The sequence below is a fragment of the Embiotoca jacksoni genome, unplaced genomic scaffold (genome assembly GCF_022577435.1).
Source record: "Embiotoca jacksoni isolate LCO1_2020_lvr unplaced genomic scaffold, fEmbJac1.0.p SCAF_94, whole genome shotgun sequence".
NCBI classification, from domain to species: Eukaryota; Metazoa; Chordata; class Actinopteri; family Embiotocidae; genus Embiotoca; species Embiotoca jacksoni.
The window spans coordinates 684,789-704,063 of NW_027185452.1; the positions used below are offsets into that span (position 1 = coordinate 684,789).

At 43.2% G+C, this 19,275-nt stretch overlaps 1 protein-coding gene across 3 annotated transcripts; it reads right to left on the bottom strand.

Annotated features, from left to right (window-relative positions):
- Positions 1-487: 487 nt before the first annotated feature.
- cdc14ab (cell division cycle 14Ab) lies at positions 488-18,900 on the bottom strand. Of its 3 annotated transcripts, none has more exons than XM_069141984.1 (16): positions 18,846-18,900; positions 16,671-16,761; positions 16,094-16,169; positions 14,237-14,329; positions 13,157-13,236; positions 12,028-12,094; positions 9,685-9,747; positions 9,212-9,299; positions 8,060-8,290; positions 7,319-7,457; positions 6,317-6,482; positions 6,052-6,152; positions 5,914-5,961; positions 5,703-5,825; positions 4,789-5,149; positions 488-3,075 (listed from the first exon to the last, which is right to left on the bottom strand). In XM_069141984.1, exons 3-16 carry the CDS (start codon positions 16,133-16,135, stop codon positions 3,046-3,048), a joined length of 1,632 nt encoding a protein of 543 aa, XP_068998085.1. In that variant the 5' UTR covers positions 16,136-16,169; positions 16,671-16,761; positions 18,846-18,900; the 3' UTR covers positions 488-3,045. The 3 variants fall into 3 exon arrangements, with proteins under 3 accessions (XP_068998085.1, XP_068998087.1, XP_068998086.1); XM_069141986.1 differs by lacking the exon at positions 18,846-18,900 and adding an exon at positions 17,488-17,940 and having other exon boundaries at positions 4,789-5,122; XM_069141985.1 differs by lacking the exon at positions 18,846-18,900 and adding an exon at positions 17,488-17,940.
- Positions 18,901-19,275: the final 375 nt, after the last annotated feature.

The following is a 19,275-nucleotide window of genomic DNA, read 5'->3' on the forward strand; positions in this document are numbered from 1 at the left end:
CTCTGCAGGACAGACAGGAAACTACAGAGGAGACCTACCGCAGCGCCCTCTGCAGGACAGACAGGAAACTACAGAGGAGACCTACCGCAGCGCCCTCTGCAGGACAGACAGGAAACTACAGAGGAGACCTACCGCAGCGCCCTCTGCAGGACAGACCAGATCGGCTCTCCGGTGTTTAAATCTTCCCGCTTTTACGGCTCTTCCTCCCCTTTTAACTTCCTTTCTTATCTTCTTTCCTACTTTCCTCTTTTCCTTCCTTCCACCTTTTTCTTTCCGTCTTGCTTCTTTCCCTCATAAATAAAGTTGATGAGTTCAATATTTTGAGATTGAGAAAGTGTTTCAAGACTCAGAACCGTCTCGGCTCCGTTAACATCTTAACTTGGACTTGTTTGTTGTTTTGACGGTTGGTTCGGACTCGTGGCTTCGTCGACTCATCCTAACAAACCTCACTGAGGTTTTCAGCAAAGAAACAGACACAAAGTCAAAGTCAGAAGAATAATTATTTTATTTTTCCATTATTGCTCAGATAGAAACTGCTGTCAGTTAAAAGAAAACAAATCTACAAACTTTTCCTTTGAAAAGACTTCAATAAAACATTAGATACAGAATCAGCACATTCATGAGCGTAAACAACGGTTGAGCTTCATCTAAACATATTAACGGGGTTAACGTGATGCCAAAATAAAAGCCTGTACTAAAAGATAAACCTCCTGATGTAGCAAACATCATGTAAAATGTTTCAGGCACTTTGGGTCCGTTCATGAAGAATCACTCGAATAGCTGTTGAAAATATTTCCCTTCAGGGTCAATCCTTCTGTTTTGGTCCCGGCAGCTTTTATTTTGAAAGCTGTGTCATCATTAAATGTCTTAAAAGGCTCCGGAGTCTCTGATATGTGTGCGATATAAAATCATTTTATTGTTCTTCATCAGACGAGGTAGAAATCCTCAAACACTAAAAATATTTTCTGATCGATCGGTTTGACGGATGTTAAATTATCCTTCACGTGGACGAAAAGTCTTTAAGTTCGGGTTTGAGAAAGTAACAACGAGGATAAAAACCCCAAAGCAGCTTCCTTCTCTGGGCGGTTTCAGCTGTAGCCACACCCACCAGTGATGTCACAGCGTCTGGGAGCACACCTGAGCAGCAGGACGTTAACAAAAAATAACATCTTCGGGGGTTTTAAACTCTGCAGTTCGAATCGTTTCAGCTGCGTTTCCACGGGAACAGTTTCAGGAGCTTTATTTAAGGAACGGATACAGGGAACTTTTTTGGGGATAAAAGTTCGTACAAAACGTGAAAACGCACTTTTTGAATTTTATCACATTATTTGCCACAAAAAACGCGTCAGCAGATCGTCTTCATCATTATTACAAATAGGACTTCACAGTCCGAGTGATAAACGGTGACGTGTTCAGTCTTCTCCAGCGCCCCCTACAGGCTGCAGCGTTCATTGATCCATCGGTTCATTATCGGTTATTATTTTGACTTTCAGAAAACCACCTGCGAACCAACGATATTCAGCCGTTTATATGAACAAAATTATGAAACAATTATTAGAAAAGTAGCCGGTTAATTTTCCATTAACGTGAAGTAATTAACGGTTTCTCCTCCAGGTGGACTGATACGTGGCTGCCATCTTGTTCGGGTGACGTCATTTACAACCAGAGCAGAAGAGACTGTGGGGGGGCGGAGCCTTGGTAATGAGGTCCCGCCTCCTGCCCTCTGTAGCAAGCTATGAGCACAACAAGTCTACGGGGAAAAAGTAGCTGATATCAGCTAGCAGGTATTGATCTCGTTTATCTAGAAAACGATAGCGCGAGATTCGCTGTTAGCATCAGAAAGAAACGCACAAGTTGCCTTTTGGCGTCTTAAAACATTCGTACAAATTACTGTACGCCTTCGTGACGAGTCGGGTTGAAGAACGTCGTGTCGAAGTTCAAATACGGTTAAAGATCGTGAAAAGAGGTCGGACCGAACAAACTCACGACTTTTAGGATTTGAATCCGTTACAAAGCAAAATCAACGTGGATTCTTTTTAAGTACCGAAAAGTCGTTCACATACGTAATATACTTTAAGAACGTAATGTTGCGTACGTGAAAGTGAAACTACGATCTGTGAATCGAACTGGTTTTTTGGTCCCTGAATGTAAAAGCAGCTCGTGCGTTTTTCTGAAACAGCTTCGGTTAAACAACATGAAGAAATTTCCCCTCGGGGATTAATAAAGTGTATAAAATCAAAATAAAAAAATCAAAATTTGATGCCCTGTGAATAAGAACGGATTGGTGTACTCACATGTGGGCGGGGCAGGAGGCGGGGCCTCGATACAATGTCTCCACCCCCTCCTCCGACTGCGCACACATACACTGGTTTTAAAATGACGCCATCCAAACAAAATGGCGGCAGGAAGTCGTCTTTACTTTCGGGCTGCGGTTTTAATCCGGAGACGCGAGTCGTAACCACGACTTTCAAAAAAAAAAAAAAAAAAAGCAGAACTTCAAAAGCTTCGTTAAGGCCGAGCGGACGTCGACACACACACACACACACTTTAATCCCCTGAGTTTACATTCTGGTTTGGGTCCCTTTCTTCTTCTGTTATTATTTTTATTATTAATTTCATTATTATTGTTGTTGATTAGAAGAAAAAAAAAACAAACAACGATCAGTCAAACCAACAAAATAAATAAATATGCCGGTTAACCGAAGCAGGACGTAAATACTGTAACTATGACGACGGAGCGAGGCGTCGTCAGCTGATCCTTCAGTTTATCAAAAAAAACAAAAAACAAAAAAACTTAAAATGATTGTTAAAACAAAAATATGTCTTCTTCTGTCACAAATAAGAAATATAAAATCTGTCTTTCTTCATGTAAATATATCTTCAGCCGAACACGCGTGTAGATTACAACATATTTACATACAGTGTGAACGGCCCTGATGGAGATCAACTCCCGCCGCTTCCCTTTGAGCATCCGACACACAAAGGGGATTCTGGGTAACCAGGAGGGGATTCTGGGTAATGCGTCCTCAGGTCCGACCTGTGGTTTTAGTACTGGATGTACTCAGACTGAAGAGACTGAAAGACAAAAAACATGAAAACACAAGTTGAACTGGTGACATCTGTATTCAAGTTGAGATCTAATTTAAAATTTTTACATTCAATTTTAATATTTATTACACCAACTGCAGGTTATCTAAAAAAAAAAAAACATGTCCATCTGTCCAGTATCAAACATCGCTGAGGAAAGTCTCAGTTTTATTCTCTGGAGAAAAGAAAAAAATAGTTCAATTAATTTTCCAAAAATCCTCGTTCTCGTTGGATTAAAAACATTTTTATTTCCTTGAAGTCTCTCCAGCGAACGACATGCTAAAGTTTTATGTGTAATATTCATTCATGGCTGAACATTTCTGTCCAAAGTCTAAAAAGATTCAGGCTCATTCAGACTCACATCACAGAACCAATCCCGTCCACTAGAGGGCGGAGCTTTCCATATCATCGAGCTGCAGGTGAGTGGTGGGTGGAGTTAGAGGCGGGGTCTTATTTACATATTCATAATTCCGCACTGACTGAATGAAGGTAAAGGTGTCGCGTTACGTCGAAACCACCTGAAGGCGTTAAATGATTGAAACTTCACATCAGGACGGCGGCGAGTTGTTTATTTGAAGCCAGCCCCTAGTGGCCCTCAGTGGTTTTGCACCTTATGGCACTTTGAAGCTACGACCACTCTGCGATTTATGACAGAGAAACTGTTTCTCAGTGAAGTTTGAAGTGCTGGAAATTTCCCAGTCGGAGTTCGGATTTAGAGAAGTCGTAAACTTCCCGCCAGCAAAGCTCCGCGTTGAATTAAAACGCAGCACGACGGCAGCGTGACGTAGAAACCGGACGAACACCGAGGATAGTCCTCAGTGACGTAGAAAATCCTGCGGTTTATTTACAGATTCTGGATCTTTTGAGGCGTCGACACCGTTTTAATTCGATTATTATTCAAAGCAGAACACTTTAAAAACGTTGTGACTCCGCCCACTTGTTCCCCGGCTGATTTAGACGTCAGCAGGTTTCCTCGGCTCAGCAGCAGCTTCCAGTTAGTGAGTCAGAGACATTAACACGACGTCAGAGAAACACCACAGAACCCCACCGAGAATTAATTCATCACAAACACACGTTGGGAACGCTACAAATAATGTGACATTAAAAATAATGTGACGTTACAAATAATGTGACATTAAAAATAATGTGACATTAAAAATAGTGTGACATTACAAATAATGTGACATTAAAAATAATGTGACGTTACAAATAATGTGACGTTACAAATAATGTGACGTTAAAAATAATGTGACGTTACAAATAATGTGACATTAAAAATAGTGTGACATTAAAAATAACGTCACATGACACCAAGAATAATAAAAAAAAAATCACATTCACAGCCGTGTTTGAATATTTTCTTATCTCCTCTTCATCCTGCACTGTTGTTGTTGTTGTTGTTGACACCTCGTCATGTGACCTCCCGAGCAGTCAGAACACAGAAAACACCAGAGACAATAAAGAACAGGAAGTCAGAGATCAGAAACACACCGGAGACATCAGGCTTTGAACGCCGCGTTTTCATTGGCTGTAAACTAAACATTTATTTATTTATTTCACTAGAAGATTTTCAAAATGAGACAAACTGTTATTGATAATTTTTTTACTCTGCTGCGTCCAGTGTGTTAGTGATGTCAGAACAGAGACAACCAATGAGCAGGGAGGGGCGGGGCCGAGCTGCTGCTGCGTCAGAGGACTTACAGGTATGGAGCGGCTCAGGTAGCGTCCCGAGGGCCCCTTCATGGCGCTGTAGGCCACGGGGCTCCTGTAGGCGATGAAGTCCTGAGGCCCCGGCCGAGCGAAGCTTTTCCCCGCGGGGGGGGCCGCCGAGCCGGCGTACGGGCCGCTGTTGTTGTTGACCTCGTGCTGCGTGCTGCGAGGTCCGTTAGCGTAGCGAGATAAAAGGGGCGGGGCCATATGACAGGGGGAGGGGCTTAGTGACACAGAGGAGGAGGCGGATGAGGGGGGAGGAAGAGAGGAGTACGGCGCCTTCCGGTCCTCCTCGATGTCGGCAGCGTACAGATCGCTGAGGGAGCTGGCCAATCGGGAGCCGAGGGCAGAGCTGATGTCAGCAAGGGGGCGGGGCCAATACATACATACATACAACATGCATGAACAACATGAAACACAGTAAAACATGCTACATGCTAGAGAACTTCTGCTGCACTGACCAAAGACCGTTTCACTCGATGAACATTATGTTGCCACGGAAACATGCTATTTATATTTATATTGAATTCAGAATACAAATATTAATAATAACTTCGGCTAATTACAGCAGCTTCTCAGATAGCTTTAGCTAAAGCTATTTTTCTTTTTCTGTTTAAAAATTCTGTTTTGAGGCTCTGACTTGTTCTCACAAATAATGCAACAAATAAATCTGGATCTTTGATTTAGGTTTAAACACGAATGAAATCTGGATCAGTTTAAAACAGTTTAAAACTAGATCAAGTCATCTTAAAACATGATGTAATCACACTTTAAACCTGATTAAAATGAGGTTTAATCTGGTTCTGAACACATGAATTCATATAATCATTAAACCACTTTAAATCCGGTTCACATTGGGTCTAAATCAGTTTAAAGTCCGACAGGAAGTCGCTGAGATCACTGACCTCCTGTTGTTTGATGCCGACGGACTTCTCCCGATCCTCTTGGCCGCGGCAGAAGCAGAGGATGCTGGGAACTTGGAGGACTTAAGGGGGGAGGCGGGGCCTTGACCGACCCCCATCGACAATCTGGGCGCAGACGTGTAAAATCCAGATCAACACATGCATCGATTATAGTTTTAAAACCAGTGGAACCAGTTCGTGGTGTTGAAGGTACCTGAGCGGCTGAGAGGACGACCGGCTGTGAGTCTTCATCTCCTCCAACCTGAAACACAACACGTCCGTCAGTCTCCACCTTCTCTAGTGCAATAATCAGAGTCTCAGAATGTGCCGGTTCTGGTTCTGGTTCTGGTACCTCAGGGCTCCGGTGGTGGCCGGTCGGGGCGGACGTCGGCCCTTCAAGGCTCTGAGTTTGTCTCCCTGAGTCAGACCCGGCCCACCGTCTGTCAGCTCACTCTGGAGGATAAAACAAACGCACCATGTTACAGTTCAGACTAAACTCAGACAAACAAGATACGTGATGATAGAAATAAGAAAAATCATGTTTTTTTTCTTGAATGACTTTGCTAAATATTTAAAACAAAATTGTTTCATTGTTGGAAAATGTGTGTGTATCCGACCTCCTGCAGATGGTCGGAGCTCGGCGATCTGCACATGTTGCTGTTGTGGGCGGGGCCTAACGCGAGCTCGTCCATGCCGCTGACGAGGTGAGGCATCGCCCTCTCCTCCAGCTTGGCCTTCTGGGAACGATGGCTGTCGCCTAGCAACCACAGCGCTGTCTGCTTCCTGTGAACACAAGTACAAAGACACAAACACGCGTACTTTTAACACTTTAAGTCAAACATGTGATAGAAACACAGCTCTGATCGACCCGGTGCTCTGGAGAGGAGACCTCGGCCGGCCTCAGAGTCCTGGTCCTGGTCCTGATCCGGGAGGCCAACACAAACACACAGTTCGGCACCAAGAGATACAAACAGCCGCAGCGTGGGAACCCGAGATAACAGAGCATTACATTTCATTTATCTGACGCTTTTATCCAAAGCGACTTACAATAAGTACATTTCAACCATGAGGGTACAAATTCAGAACAACAACAATTAAGAAAGTAAAATTTTCTTCAAGAGAGCCAAACTTCAAAGTGCTGTCAGTAAGTGCCATTTTAAGTGCTACCTATTCAAGGTAAAGGAGCAGGTCTGCAGATAACACAACCGAGCTCCTGTCAGTCTGACCTCATGGTGGAAAAACCTGCTGCTCATTCAAAAACTGAAACTGTTCACACCAACATTTGTTTTTCCCTCAACTTTCCCTTTTCTTTCCCCTCAAGTTTTGGAATTCTGTCCTGCAGCCATGTAAAACATGTCAGAGCACAAACAACAAGCGTTCCACCGAGTCATCAGAACACAATCAGCATTGTGACCGTCGGAATTTCCTGTTGAATTTGGTTTTGTTTCAACTCTGATAACAGAACCGGAAGATTAAAGAGATGAGTCTTATTTTTTTGGAGGTTTTGAGCTGCATCTTAAAATTTTGATTATAAAACACCAATTTAACACTAATACAATAAAAACACAAAATAAATTCTGACGTCTCGGGTTAAACTGAAGCACCAGAGAGAGACTCACTCCTCCAAGAAGTTCTGCTGCGGTCCAATCACAGAGCCCGGTCTGCAGATCCTGATCCAGGCGATGGCCTCGCCCGCCGTGAAGCGGTAGTGTTTCATCAGGTAGCAGCCAATCAGAGTGCCCGTCCTGCCCAGACCAGCTGATGAGAGACGGAGAGACCAGAGGAGATGTGATGATTCAGCAGAGCAGTTTACCTCTGATGCGCTTCACTGGCTGGTTTCCTGCTGGTTGTCCGGATCAGAACCAAAGAACAGAGCTGCAGATGAACACTGTGACCCGATGCACTCAAAGTACCGGCACACTGCTTCATTTCTGAAGTCACACTGAAGCGGTCCAAAACAGTCCGTTCTAAAAACCAGTCTGGTATAAAAACCAGTTCCAAAACAGGTATAAGACCAGTCTGAACTAGTTCTAAAACCAGATCAAAACCAATCATAAATTCAGTCTAAACCTGTAAAGCAGAGATTTCCAAACATGAAATAAATCTCAAACGGACGCAGCATCAGAATGAAAATAAATTGCTTTTCTTGAGTTTCAGGAGAAACTCTGAATCTAAACATCTGAAGTGAGTTTTCACGGAGCTGTAAACAGTCTGTCTTCACCATGACATCATCTTAATCTGCAGATATGAGCTCTTAGAAGGAGCAGGCCGCCCTCTGCTGGACACTCTGATAACTACACCTCCCGTTTACATGACAGGAGGAGGTGGGAGGACATCAGAGAGGACAGGAAGCGTCTCACCCTTGCAGTGGACGGCAACGGCGCCCTCGGTGCTCTCACAGATGTGCAGGAAGCGGCGCGTGATGATGTCGCTCGGCGTGCTGCCGTCCACGAAGAAGAGTTCGCAGTGGTCGAAGCCGGCGTCGGTGAAGCGCTTGGCGTCGTAGATCTTCTTGTTCAGGCGGACGACGGTGGTCACGTTGTGCTTCCGGAAGTATGGGAAGTAAGCCTCGGGGGCGTGAAGAGGGTAACCTACAGGGGGGGTGGAGCAACCACAGGTGTTAACACCTCACCTGTACCAAAGTCCCTTCACTGGTTGTCTGTTTTAAGATCCTTTTAACAGGGTTTCATGTCAATGTGTTGCCTTCTCTATGCAGCGGCGCCCCCTGCTGGGTGGACAGTCTGCTCACGTGCTCGTCAAGTCAAATTAAATGCACCTCTCTGAATTATTGACAATTTATAAACTACAAATAAGTGAAATTAGAAGTTTACAAGATGTGACTGTTGTTTTGTAATTAATAAAAAGGATCCTGTAACCTTCCATCTGTTTCCATGACAACTGTGAGCATCATAAAACTTTAAAAAAAAAACTTGGTACACTTGTGGACTTTTACAGAAAATCTAAAAATGTATGGGGTTTTATGACAAATATTTTATTAGGTTTACTGTCAAAGAAACAAACAGTCAAAAATAAAAAAATAAATACAATATGAATATATAATATTAAAAAAATTTAAAGTAAAAATTAAAAATTGTTTAAATAAAATTGTGAATTTAATGTCCTACATTTCCATGGAGATTATATTAAACTAAAAAGTAAAAAGTTGAATTTCTACAACTTATAACCGTGTTTTCTAACAAAGTTGGTTTAATTGTGTAAAATGTAAATAAACACAAAATGCAACTATTTGCAAATCATGTCAAATTCAATATGTAATTAAAAATAGACCAAGACAATATATAAAATGTTGTTTTATGAAAAATAAAGAGCATATTATTTTGAATTTGAAACCAGCAAAAAAAAAAAAAAAGAAGAAAAAAGAGACTTTACAGAAAGTATGAAGTTGTATTAAATGGAAATACTCAAATGAAGATAAAATACCTCACATTTGTACACAAGTACTTGAATAAATGTACTTGGTTAAATTCCTGGGACCGAAGGCGTTCGCTCACCGTTCTCTATCTTGGTTTTGGGATGAGGTCCGCTGAAAGCCAGAAACTTCCCCGGGACGATCCAGTTCAGGTCTCCGTTCTCGACCCGCTGACACAAACAAGTTTCACGTTAATAATCTCTAAATAAAGGAGTCATTTTGATTATGGATGAATGTTTGCAGGTATTAAACTCTGAATTGTTCTCTGATGAAAGTTCTTCTGTCTGTCTGTCATTACTCTGGTCGTCCTGAGGGGGGCGCTACAGGCCGATTTACTAAAATGGTCTACAGCATTGGAGACAGCAGCTTCCTGCGCTTTTTGTTTTCCGCCACAGAATCAAAGCACTGAGATTTGTTTATTTCGTCTAAAATTTGCATTGAGTTTGGTTTGAGCCATTTTTCCATCAGATCTCCACCAATCAGACAGAAAGGAGTCGCGTCGTCTCGTTGAATCGTGACTCGGCTCAGTCAGCTTAGCGCCAGCAGGACTCTCACCTCGTAGTGTTCGTACTCGTCCACGTCAAACGTCTCGAAGTCGAAGAAGCCGTGTTGCAGAGCCTGAAACACACAAGACGGCCAGCAGAAAACTTTTATCGTTGTTTGACCGATGAGAATATTTCTTCACATTTCATCGGTTTTTGTTGGCGTGTGCGACCAAAATGTTTGCAGGCTGGATTAGTAACAACATTAACGTGGATTTAATCCAATATTGTATCTTCATATATTAAACAAAAAATATGGTGGTATTGAACCTACGAAGGATCTTTATATTGACGGGACATTTCCATCCGTTAAACAGCTTCTCATTAAATTCAGTCCGCCAGAGATGAAGATAGAGATAAAGATAAGGATATAGAGATAAAGATATAGAGATAGAGATAGATGCAGAGATAAATACAAAGGTAGACATAGAGATAGATGTAGAGATAGGCGTAGAGATAGATGTAGAGATAGACGTTAAGATACATGCAGAGATGGAAATGTAGAGATAAGCTTAGAGATAGATGTAGAGATAGAGATACAGAGATAGAGACGTAGCGATAGATGTAGAGATAGACATAGAGATAGACGTAGAGTTAGAGATGTAAAGATAGATGTAGAGCTGTAGAGATAGACGTAGAGATAAATGTAGAGATAGAGATGCAGAGATAGATGTAGAGATGGAGATGTAGAGATAGATGTAGAGATAGATGTAGAGAAAGATGTAGAGATAGAGATGCAGAGATAGAAGTAGAGATGGAGATGTAGAGGTAGATGTAGAGATAGATGTAGAGATAGAGATGCAGAGATAGATGTAGAGATGGAGAGGTAGAGATAGATGTAGAGATAGATGTAGAGATAGAGATGCAGAGATAGATGTAGAGATGGAGATGTAGAGATAGATGTAGAGATAGAGATGCAGAGATAGATGTAGAGATGGAGATGTAGAGATAGATGTAGAGATGGAGATGTAGAGATAGATGTAGAGATAGATGTAGAGATAGAGATGCAGAGATAGATGTAGAGATGGAGATGTAGAGATAGATGTAGAGATGGATGTAGAGATAGATGTAGAGATAGAGATGCAGAGATAGATGTAGAGATGGAGATGTAGAGATAGATGTAGAGATAGATGTAGAGCTGTAGAGATAGATGTAGAGATAGATGTAGAGATAGATGTAGAGCTGTAGAGATAGATGTAGAGATAGACGTAGAGATAGACGTAGAGATAGATGTAGAGATAGACGTAGAGATAGATGTCGAGATAGACGTAGAGATAGATGTCGAGATAGACGTAGAGATAGATGTCGAGACAGGCATAGAGATAGATGTTGAGATAGACGTAGAGATAGACGTAGAGATAGATGTAGAGATAGACGTAGAGATAGATGTCGAGATAGACGTAGAGATAGATGTCGAGACAGGCATAGAGATAGATGTTGAGATAGACGTAGAGATAGACGTAGAGATAGACGTAGAGATAGACGTAGAGATAGACGTAGAGATAGATGTAGAGATAGACGTAGAGATAGATGTAGAGATAGACGTAGAGATAGATGTAGAGATAGACGTAGAGATAGATGTAGAGATAGACGTAGAGATAGACGTAGAGATATTGATGAAAAGAGAACATATAAATCTAATGTTTTAAAGACAGGACAGTAAAATAAACAATCATTTCAGAAGAGGGTTCAAATCACTGAATCACTAAAAACCATTAATGAAATGAAATAAATCCTCTTGCAGAGCCTCTGAGGTGTTTTTGTGTTTGGGAGAGAAGCGTTGAACCGTTATGATCTAATCCTCCTGCAAGAAATGCCGCTTTATACTTTCAGACTCTTCTGATAAATCTGACATGTTTTGGTTTTATTATGTCTTTTTAACCTCTTCATAAACCATGAAACTAAAATATTTTGCGTTGTATTCATCAGGAAAAACAACAACAACTGTCAAAGCTCATCAATGAAGCAGTTAACGGTGTGAATGATTCCCACGTCCGTCAGGTCCCAGGTGGGAGAACTTATCTGCTGAAGTGAACACGGAGCTGCTGCTGCTCTCTGATTGGCCGCCGTCTCAGGACAACGGCTCCTTGTGTCGCCGAGCTGTTACGTAACAATAATCTGCTGAAAGAGCTGCAGACTGTGATCCCGACAGTCTGGATCCCAAACAAACACCTCGTAACTTTCTGCTGTGAGTCACCGAGTCCCCGCGGTGTCGTTAACCTGCTACCGAAGAGCTCGCACCTGATTGGTCGACGACGAGTCATCACAGATCACCTGGATAGGATCTCGTCAGGTTATCGTTGCGGCGCTTTTGGAACCACCGGACACTAAAAGTCCCCCCCCTCCTTCCTCTCACCTTCCTGACGCCCTGCAGACAGTCCAGCACTGTGAGGTTGTAGGTGCAATTCCCAAAGGAGGCGTCCCTGCGGAGACACGTGAGATAAACGGATTAACAGCTCGGCCTGATGGAGGTTTAATTAACTACTAATTAATTCATCACGAGATCAATAGTCATAACAGCATAAACATAAAAACAGAAACGTTTTCAGTGTCACTAAACTTTTTAAATTATTAAAGTACCATTTTGTTTTTGTCTTTACATCATTTGTTAGATGTGATTTGGTTAAATAACCAGAACAGGAAGCGATCCTGGACCTGCTGCAGCTGACAGTGAGGAACTCTGACTGTCAGCTGCAGCAGGTCCAGGATCAGCTGACTGTCAGCTGACGTCACCCGTCAGGTGTTTCAGGATCTTCACCTGCAGCTGAACTCTCATTAACGTCCACGTCTGAGGAGCTGCAGATTGTTTTTTAAACATTGTCCTCGGTGTGAACGTTCAGCTTCGTTATCACCGCGGCGACAGAAACTCTCACGTCTCTCACGCATACCTCCACGTCGGGGGAAGTGGGGGGTGGAGGGGGCGGGTATTTATATCTTCTGGAGGATTTAGCGTCACCAGCTGTTTATTAAATTTGAATATTGGATCATCTGTATTTAACATCAATAATTCAGCTGTCAGCAGTTCAGACTGCACGGAGCACAATAACCCCCCCCCCCCCTCACTGGTGGGCGTGGCCTCCCTCGCTGTGTTTAATCCTCCAAGGCCTGTAGGGAGGTCGGAGCTCCTCATGAGGCCGACAGGAGAACGGAGACTTCCTCCATTTACTGATGTTACATAACGGCTCAGTCAGAGTGTGTGTGTGTGTGTGGTGGCAACAAAAAGCCCTTTATCTGACACACACACACACACACACACACACACACACACACACACACACACACACAGCTCGTCTCCTCTGTCAGAAACGAGTGAAGCTTCAAACTAACTTTCGCCGCCCTGTTTGCTGTCATCGTCTTTATTAAACTTCCTGTTGATCCTCATGTTGTAAAACACGCCAGAGACGTGTTCACGTGTCACGTCTGACCAGACGATGTTATCGAAGACTCTCATAATGTTCTTTTATAGGCTAATGTTTGAGACTCACCTGAAGGCCAGGTAGGAGGCGTTTGAACCAGAGATCAGAGCTCGGTAGGCTTCTTCTGGGGTTTTCTTCAGGTAGATCACCTGACGGAGAAATAATGGGATGAGTCCTTCACTTTTCACTGGTCTGCAGAATTAAAAACAGGTCAACTAGTTTTCTCCAGAGAAAACACATAAACTCCACACGTTGGTGTGTGTTGAGTGTGTGTTGAGTGTGTGTACAGTGTGTGTACATTGTGTGTTCTTGTCTGAAGCTGCTCTGGACACACAATCAACTTTTGTTTCAGCTGCTTCAACCGGCATCAAATATTCAACACAAACCACAGCAGGAGAGTGTGTGTGTGTGTGTGTGTGTGTATGTGTGTGTGTGTGTGTGTGTGTGTGTGTGTGTGTGTGTGTGATCCACCTGCAGAGGTCTGTATTCAGACAGAGTCCACTTTAAAGGGTCACTCCTCTTTTTTCCAGCCTCCGTTGTACATCGGGGTAAAAGCCTGATTTGTATTTTAAATCACTGTAACTTTGTTTTCAATTTGCCCTGAAGGACATTTAGTATTTAGTTTATTTGGCAACCCTTTTTAGCATTTTGTATCATTTTATTTTTTAATCTGTCCGAGTGTGTGTTTGCTCCTCACCGTGTCAGAGCAGCAGCGGTTTAAGCTCCGCCCACAGTCAAACACACAGAGATCAGAGGACAGAAACACAGCAGAGGTGGAGCTGTTTTTTTTCCAGGGGTCCCAATCGAAGGGAAACACTGGACTTATATCGTATATCTCTCACAAACACAAACTTGTTTTTCTACAGTAAATTAAAATGTTTGGCAGCCGAATTACCCGTCAACACTTCCTGTGTGTAATGCAGATGTACAGATCACCATCACTGGATCACCGTGACAACGAAGAAAACCTAAAAACAACCTTAATTGTAAAGCAGGTCCTGCATCACCTCTTTCCTTTGATTTAAGTGGATTTAAAGGGTTTCGGTCTCTGAGGACTTTAACGTCTCAGGTCTCCTCAGGGACACCTCGGTTGTTGTTGTTTTTATTTTTTATTTCCACCCGCTGACCAATAAGAAGCGATGTACTCACAGCGTAGCCTCCGATCAGTACGGCAGCGTTGGACCTCTTCCTCTGGTCGAAGCTGGCGTAGTGAACGATTCTCTTCCTGGTCAGAGTGAACGACTGCACACAACAGGAAGCAGCACAGGAAGATCGTTAGAAACCTTTTTTTTTTTTTTTTTTTTAAATCATTGATTAATAGTCAAGACTGTAATTTCCGTCTGTGTGTTTTTTGTTGTGGACGGAGCTGCTGAGTCAGCGATCAACGGTCAGCTGCAGATTCTCACAGCCGACCGTCAGATGCTCGGCCTCATTTTTCTCATTAGAGACGGACCGCCGATCCTCCGATCATCCAAAATAACACCTGACACCGAGCTGCAGCTCCCGCAGGAGGTCACGACCCCACAGAGACCGCCGACACGAGGTAAGAACGCAGAAGAAGAAGAAGATGAAGAGGAAAAACATGCAGCGAGTCACGTTTACAGTGAAGAGAAGAAAAAACAACGAGCAGCGACGTCTTAAAGTGTAAAACCACCGAGGACCACCAGGGGGACACGTCCGTCTTTATATACAGATGGAGACACTTTCAGCGTGGACACTGTGCGACAGGTAAACACTGTGTTACACAGGGAGGACATGACAACCAGGGAGGACATGACGACCAGGGAGGACAGGAGGATTCTGTCATGATGAATTGACAACCAGTCGACTGGAGGAATGTGGTCACCATGGCAACGTACATCAAACACAAAACACAGAGGACGAATGTTTACAGTGTGAAGGAGGAGCGGAGACACCCAACGATCAGACAGTGAGACCTCACTGTGAAAGAGTGAATCTGTGAAAGAGTGAATCTGTGACAGAGTGAATCAGTGAAAGAGTGAATCTGTGAAAGAGTGAATCAGTGAAAGAGTGAATCTGTGACAGAGTGAATCAGTGAAAGAGTGAATCAGTGACAGAGTGAATCAGTGAAAGAGTGAATCAGTGACAGAGTGAATCAGTGACAGAGTGAATCAGTGAAAGAGTGAATCAGTGAAAGAGTGAATCTGTGAAAGAGTGAATCTGTGACAGAGTGAGACCTCGCTGTGACAGAGTGAATCTGTGAAGGAGTGAATCTGTGACAGAGTGAGACCTCGCTGTGAAGGAGTGAATCTGTGAAAGAGTGAATCAGTGAAAGAGTGAATCTGTGAAAGAGTGAATCAGTGAAAGAGTGAATCTGTGACAGAGTGAATCAGTGAAAGAGTGAATCAGTGAAAGAGTGAATCTGTGAAAGAGTGAATCTGTGACAGAGTGAGACCTCGCTGTGACAGAGTGAATCTGTGAAGGAGTGAATCTGTGACAGAGTGAGACCTCGCTGTGAAGGAGTGAATCTGTGAAAGAGTGAATCAGTGAAAGAGTGAATCTGTGAAAGAGTGAATCAGTGAAAGAGTGAATCTGTGACAGAGTGAATCAGTGAAAGAGTGAATCAGTGACAGAGTGAATCAGTGACAGAGTGAATCAGTGAAAGAGTGAATCAGTGAAAGAGTGAATCAGTGAAAGAGTGAATCTGTGAAAGAGTGAATCTGTGACAGAGTGAGACCTCGCTGTGACAGAGTGAATCTGTGACAGAGTGAATCTGTGAAAGAGTGAATCTGTGAAAGAGTGAATCTGTGAAGGAGTGAATCTGTGACAGAGTGAGACCTCGCTGTGACAGAGTGAATCTGTGAAGGAGTGAATCTGTGACAGAGTGAATCTGTGACAGAGTGAGACCTCGCTGTGAAGGAGTGAATCTGTGACAGAGTGAATCTGTGACAGAGTGAGACCTCGCTGTGAAGGAGTGAATCTGTGACTCTCCTGTTGCATTCTGGACATTCCTGCTTTGGGAGCGTCGCAGCAGCAGAAACTCACTTTGAGCTTCTTGTTGAGTTTGCAGCAGTATCGGTACAACATGGAGAGATTCAGAGGGCCGAAGTCAGCGTAGAAACTGTAGAAACACACACACACACACACACACACACACACACACACACACACACACACACACACACACTTTAGACGAGTCCATCACACACATCCTCCAGCTGCTGACACACAAACGTCGGTCCTGAACTGATCTGACTGAACTCACTAACATCTGTCAACATCTGTCAGAGCTGAAACTCCTGTTCGTTGCCTCGAGTCAACAAACACGTTTGAAAAATGATATTTACGACGGATAAATATCACGTGGAGTTACAGCAGCGCACATAAACACAACGCAGCTACGTAACAACGAGCTGAAGTGGTTTTATTTTATGAGGAACAAAAAAGTTTAATAAAATAAATAAAACTAAATAACGTTAAATTAAATAACATGAAATAACGCTAAATAAATTAAAATAATGTCAAACAAAATACAATAACATACATGAAATAAAATACATTAAAAATCATAATCACACAAACCCGGGTACCCAGAATGCCGTGCGGCAGGCGGTGGACTTACTTTTCGTAGGCGAACTCGTCGTCGGTGCAGAAGTAGTGCGTGTTGGCGGTGCTCTTCGGTTTGCTGCGTAACGTGGCGAAGTACAAACGTTCTGTCGGACAGGAACAGACGGCAAACTTATATTCACACGTAAATGTGCTTTTGGAAAAAGTTTGTAATCAAAGATAAAAGTTTTAATGAGAAGTAAAAAGTGTGTTTCCTTTAAAACCAACGACCACCTGATGTATTTAACTTTAACTTCTTGTTTAATGTCCGTTTAACCTGAAATACCGAATTATTCTTACTTTAAAAACTCATTTTTAACCTTTTAATGAAACATTTTTAAATTAAATTCATTCAGTTTGTATTGAAAAACCCATAAAATAATGTGTATTTACGACTTCAACAAAACTCTAAATTAAATTGTCTTTTCAATCATTTACTGTTTTATTATTAAGTTTGACTTTAATATAGTTTTTACTTTTTGTGATGTGACACCTGCAGACGGAGGAAAATAAGAGTAAAATATAATTATCAGTAATCTGATGTCATATATAATCAGATATCATGCAGAGCGAACAAACAACAACTTCCTGAGTATTTATACTTTGCAGTACTTGTACTTGTACCTCAGTAATCTGATTACTTCCCACCGATGTCTGATGTTTATTGTTTTGTAAACTGAATTTTGTGCTCCAAAGTTAGACAATAAAGTTGTATTGATTTTTAGAGTCAAAAAACCTAAAACATTGATTTTCTTTTTAACGTTTATAAACTCAGCAGCTGAGCTGTTTTTAAGCAGAAGTTCGTCCGTGTTCGTCCCGCTGGAGGACGGTACCTTTGATGAACTCCGCGGCTCCCTGCGGCTCCCGGTCCTCCGCCGCCCTGAACAGGACGGACAGGACCGGGGAGTGCTTCACGCGCTCCACCGTCATGGGGCCCGTCTAACTGCCGGTCGGTTCCGTCTAATTCCCGGTCGGTTCCGTCTAACTGCCGGTCGGTACCGTCTAGTTCCCGGTCGGTACCGTCTAGTTCCCGGTCGGTACCGTCTAGTTCCCGGTCGGTAACTCCTTCGAGCTCCGCAAACTTTTCAAACTGCGAGCCCGCTCGTTTAGCCGTTAGCCGGCTAGCGGGCAGCCGGACGCAGAGTTCCTTAAAAAGTTTTAAAAACTTTCTCCTCAGTTTCCCATCAGCCTCCGCGGCTCCTCTTTGATTTGACGAACGCTTCCGCTGTTTTGTTTTTCGGTTTTTTTACCCGGTAAGCGCTCCCGGTTTAGCATGTTAGCTCCCGGTTCGACGCTCCGAAGAGTCTGAGCGCTCTGATGGACCGAGTCCGTCTTTAAGACTCGTTGCCGGGGCAACGGGAGCCGCTGCCCACAGAACAGCCCCCGTGCTGCCTTCACGGTCCGCTGGGAAACACGTCAACAATGAGGCTTTCAGGGTACCAGAGGAACAAAGGACGACGCGGAGGCCGTTTTTACTGAACTGCGACACTGCAGAACAGATTTTAAACCGAAAACTTCGGTTTACTGTGCGTGTAATTGTTGTTTTTAACTTTTTAAAACGTACAATTGTTTACATGGACATAAAAGAGCTGTAAAAACGCGACTTTTTGTGTGTGTTATTATCATGTAGACATAACATTAGAGAATACATCATCTTTCTTTTCTCTCTGGGGTTATTATTATTTTGTTGTTATAGGAGTGTTACAGTTAAATCCCAGTTTATCTAACTATAATTATCACTTTTTTTTGTAGTTAATCTCAAATCTCACTTTGAATAAAGGTTTTGTAGTTATGTATTGTTATTTATTCACCATTTTCTTAATCTTTCAAGTCACAGCAGACTTTCAGGAAAATAATAACTGGGAGACGTACATATATTTTTGTCAAACTGCATTAAAGGACATTAAAAGACATGTCAAGGAGCTGCAGACGTCTTCGTTCTCGTCCCCAGAAAAGGAAAACAACCAGTTTAGTGACGGGGCTTCGCCTGTTCTCGGTTTGGTGAGTTATAAACAAGACTGAAAGTTATTATTTTATTTTGGTGTTACTTCTTCCTTCCTTCGCAGAATAAATCAATTTATTTGTTTTGGCAGCAGGTGAAATAATCTGTTCTGATTGGCTGAAATGTATTGCTGTTTAAACTACAGATTGGTCCTTTAATATCTGCCGACCCTTTGTTTATCAAACTCACCTGCGATCAGTGAGATCCACACACGGTTTGGAGCTGGTCCGGACCCCGGTCCCAGTCCCGGTCCCAATCCCGGTACTGGTCCTAATCCCGGTCCCGGTCCCGGTCCTGGCTGGAGGATCCGGGGGCCCTCCTGGTGCATCCTCCAGGCCCCGGTGTCTGCCATGCTGCAGGGCGGCAAGCAGACTGCGAGGACTTGGCCGAGCCGAGGCGGTGTCAAGTGACCTGGATCGGGTTTCTCCTGGTTCCAGAGGGGACAGAAGTGTGAGTTTACAGCCTGCTCCGGTTTCAACACACAATTGAGGTCCGAGCTGGACTTCCTGCTGTACACACTGTACATCGGCTCACCTGCGGCAGGTGACTTAAAGAGGTTAGAGGGACTATCAAACACGACACCACGCCGGTGACATCACGGAAACAAGGACGGGGACCG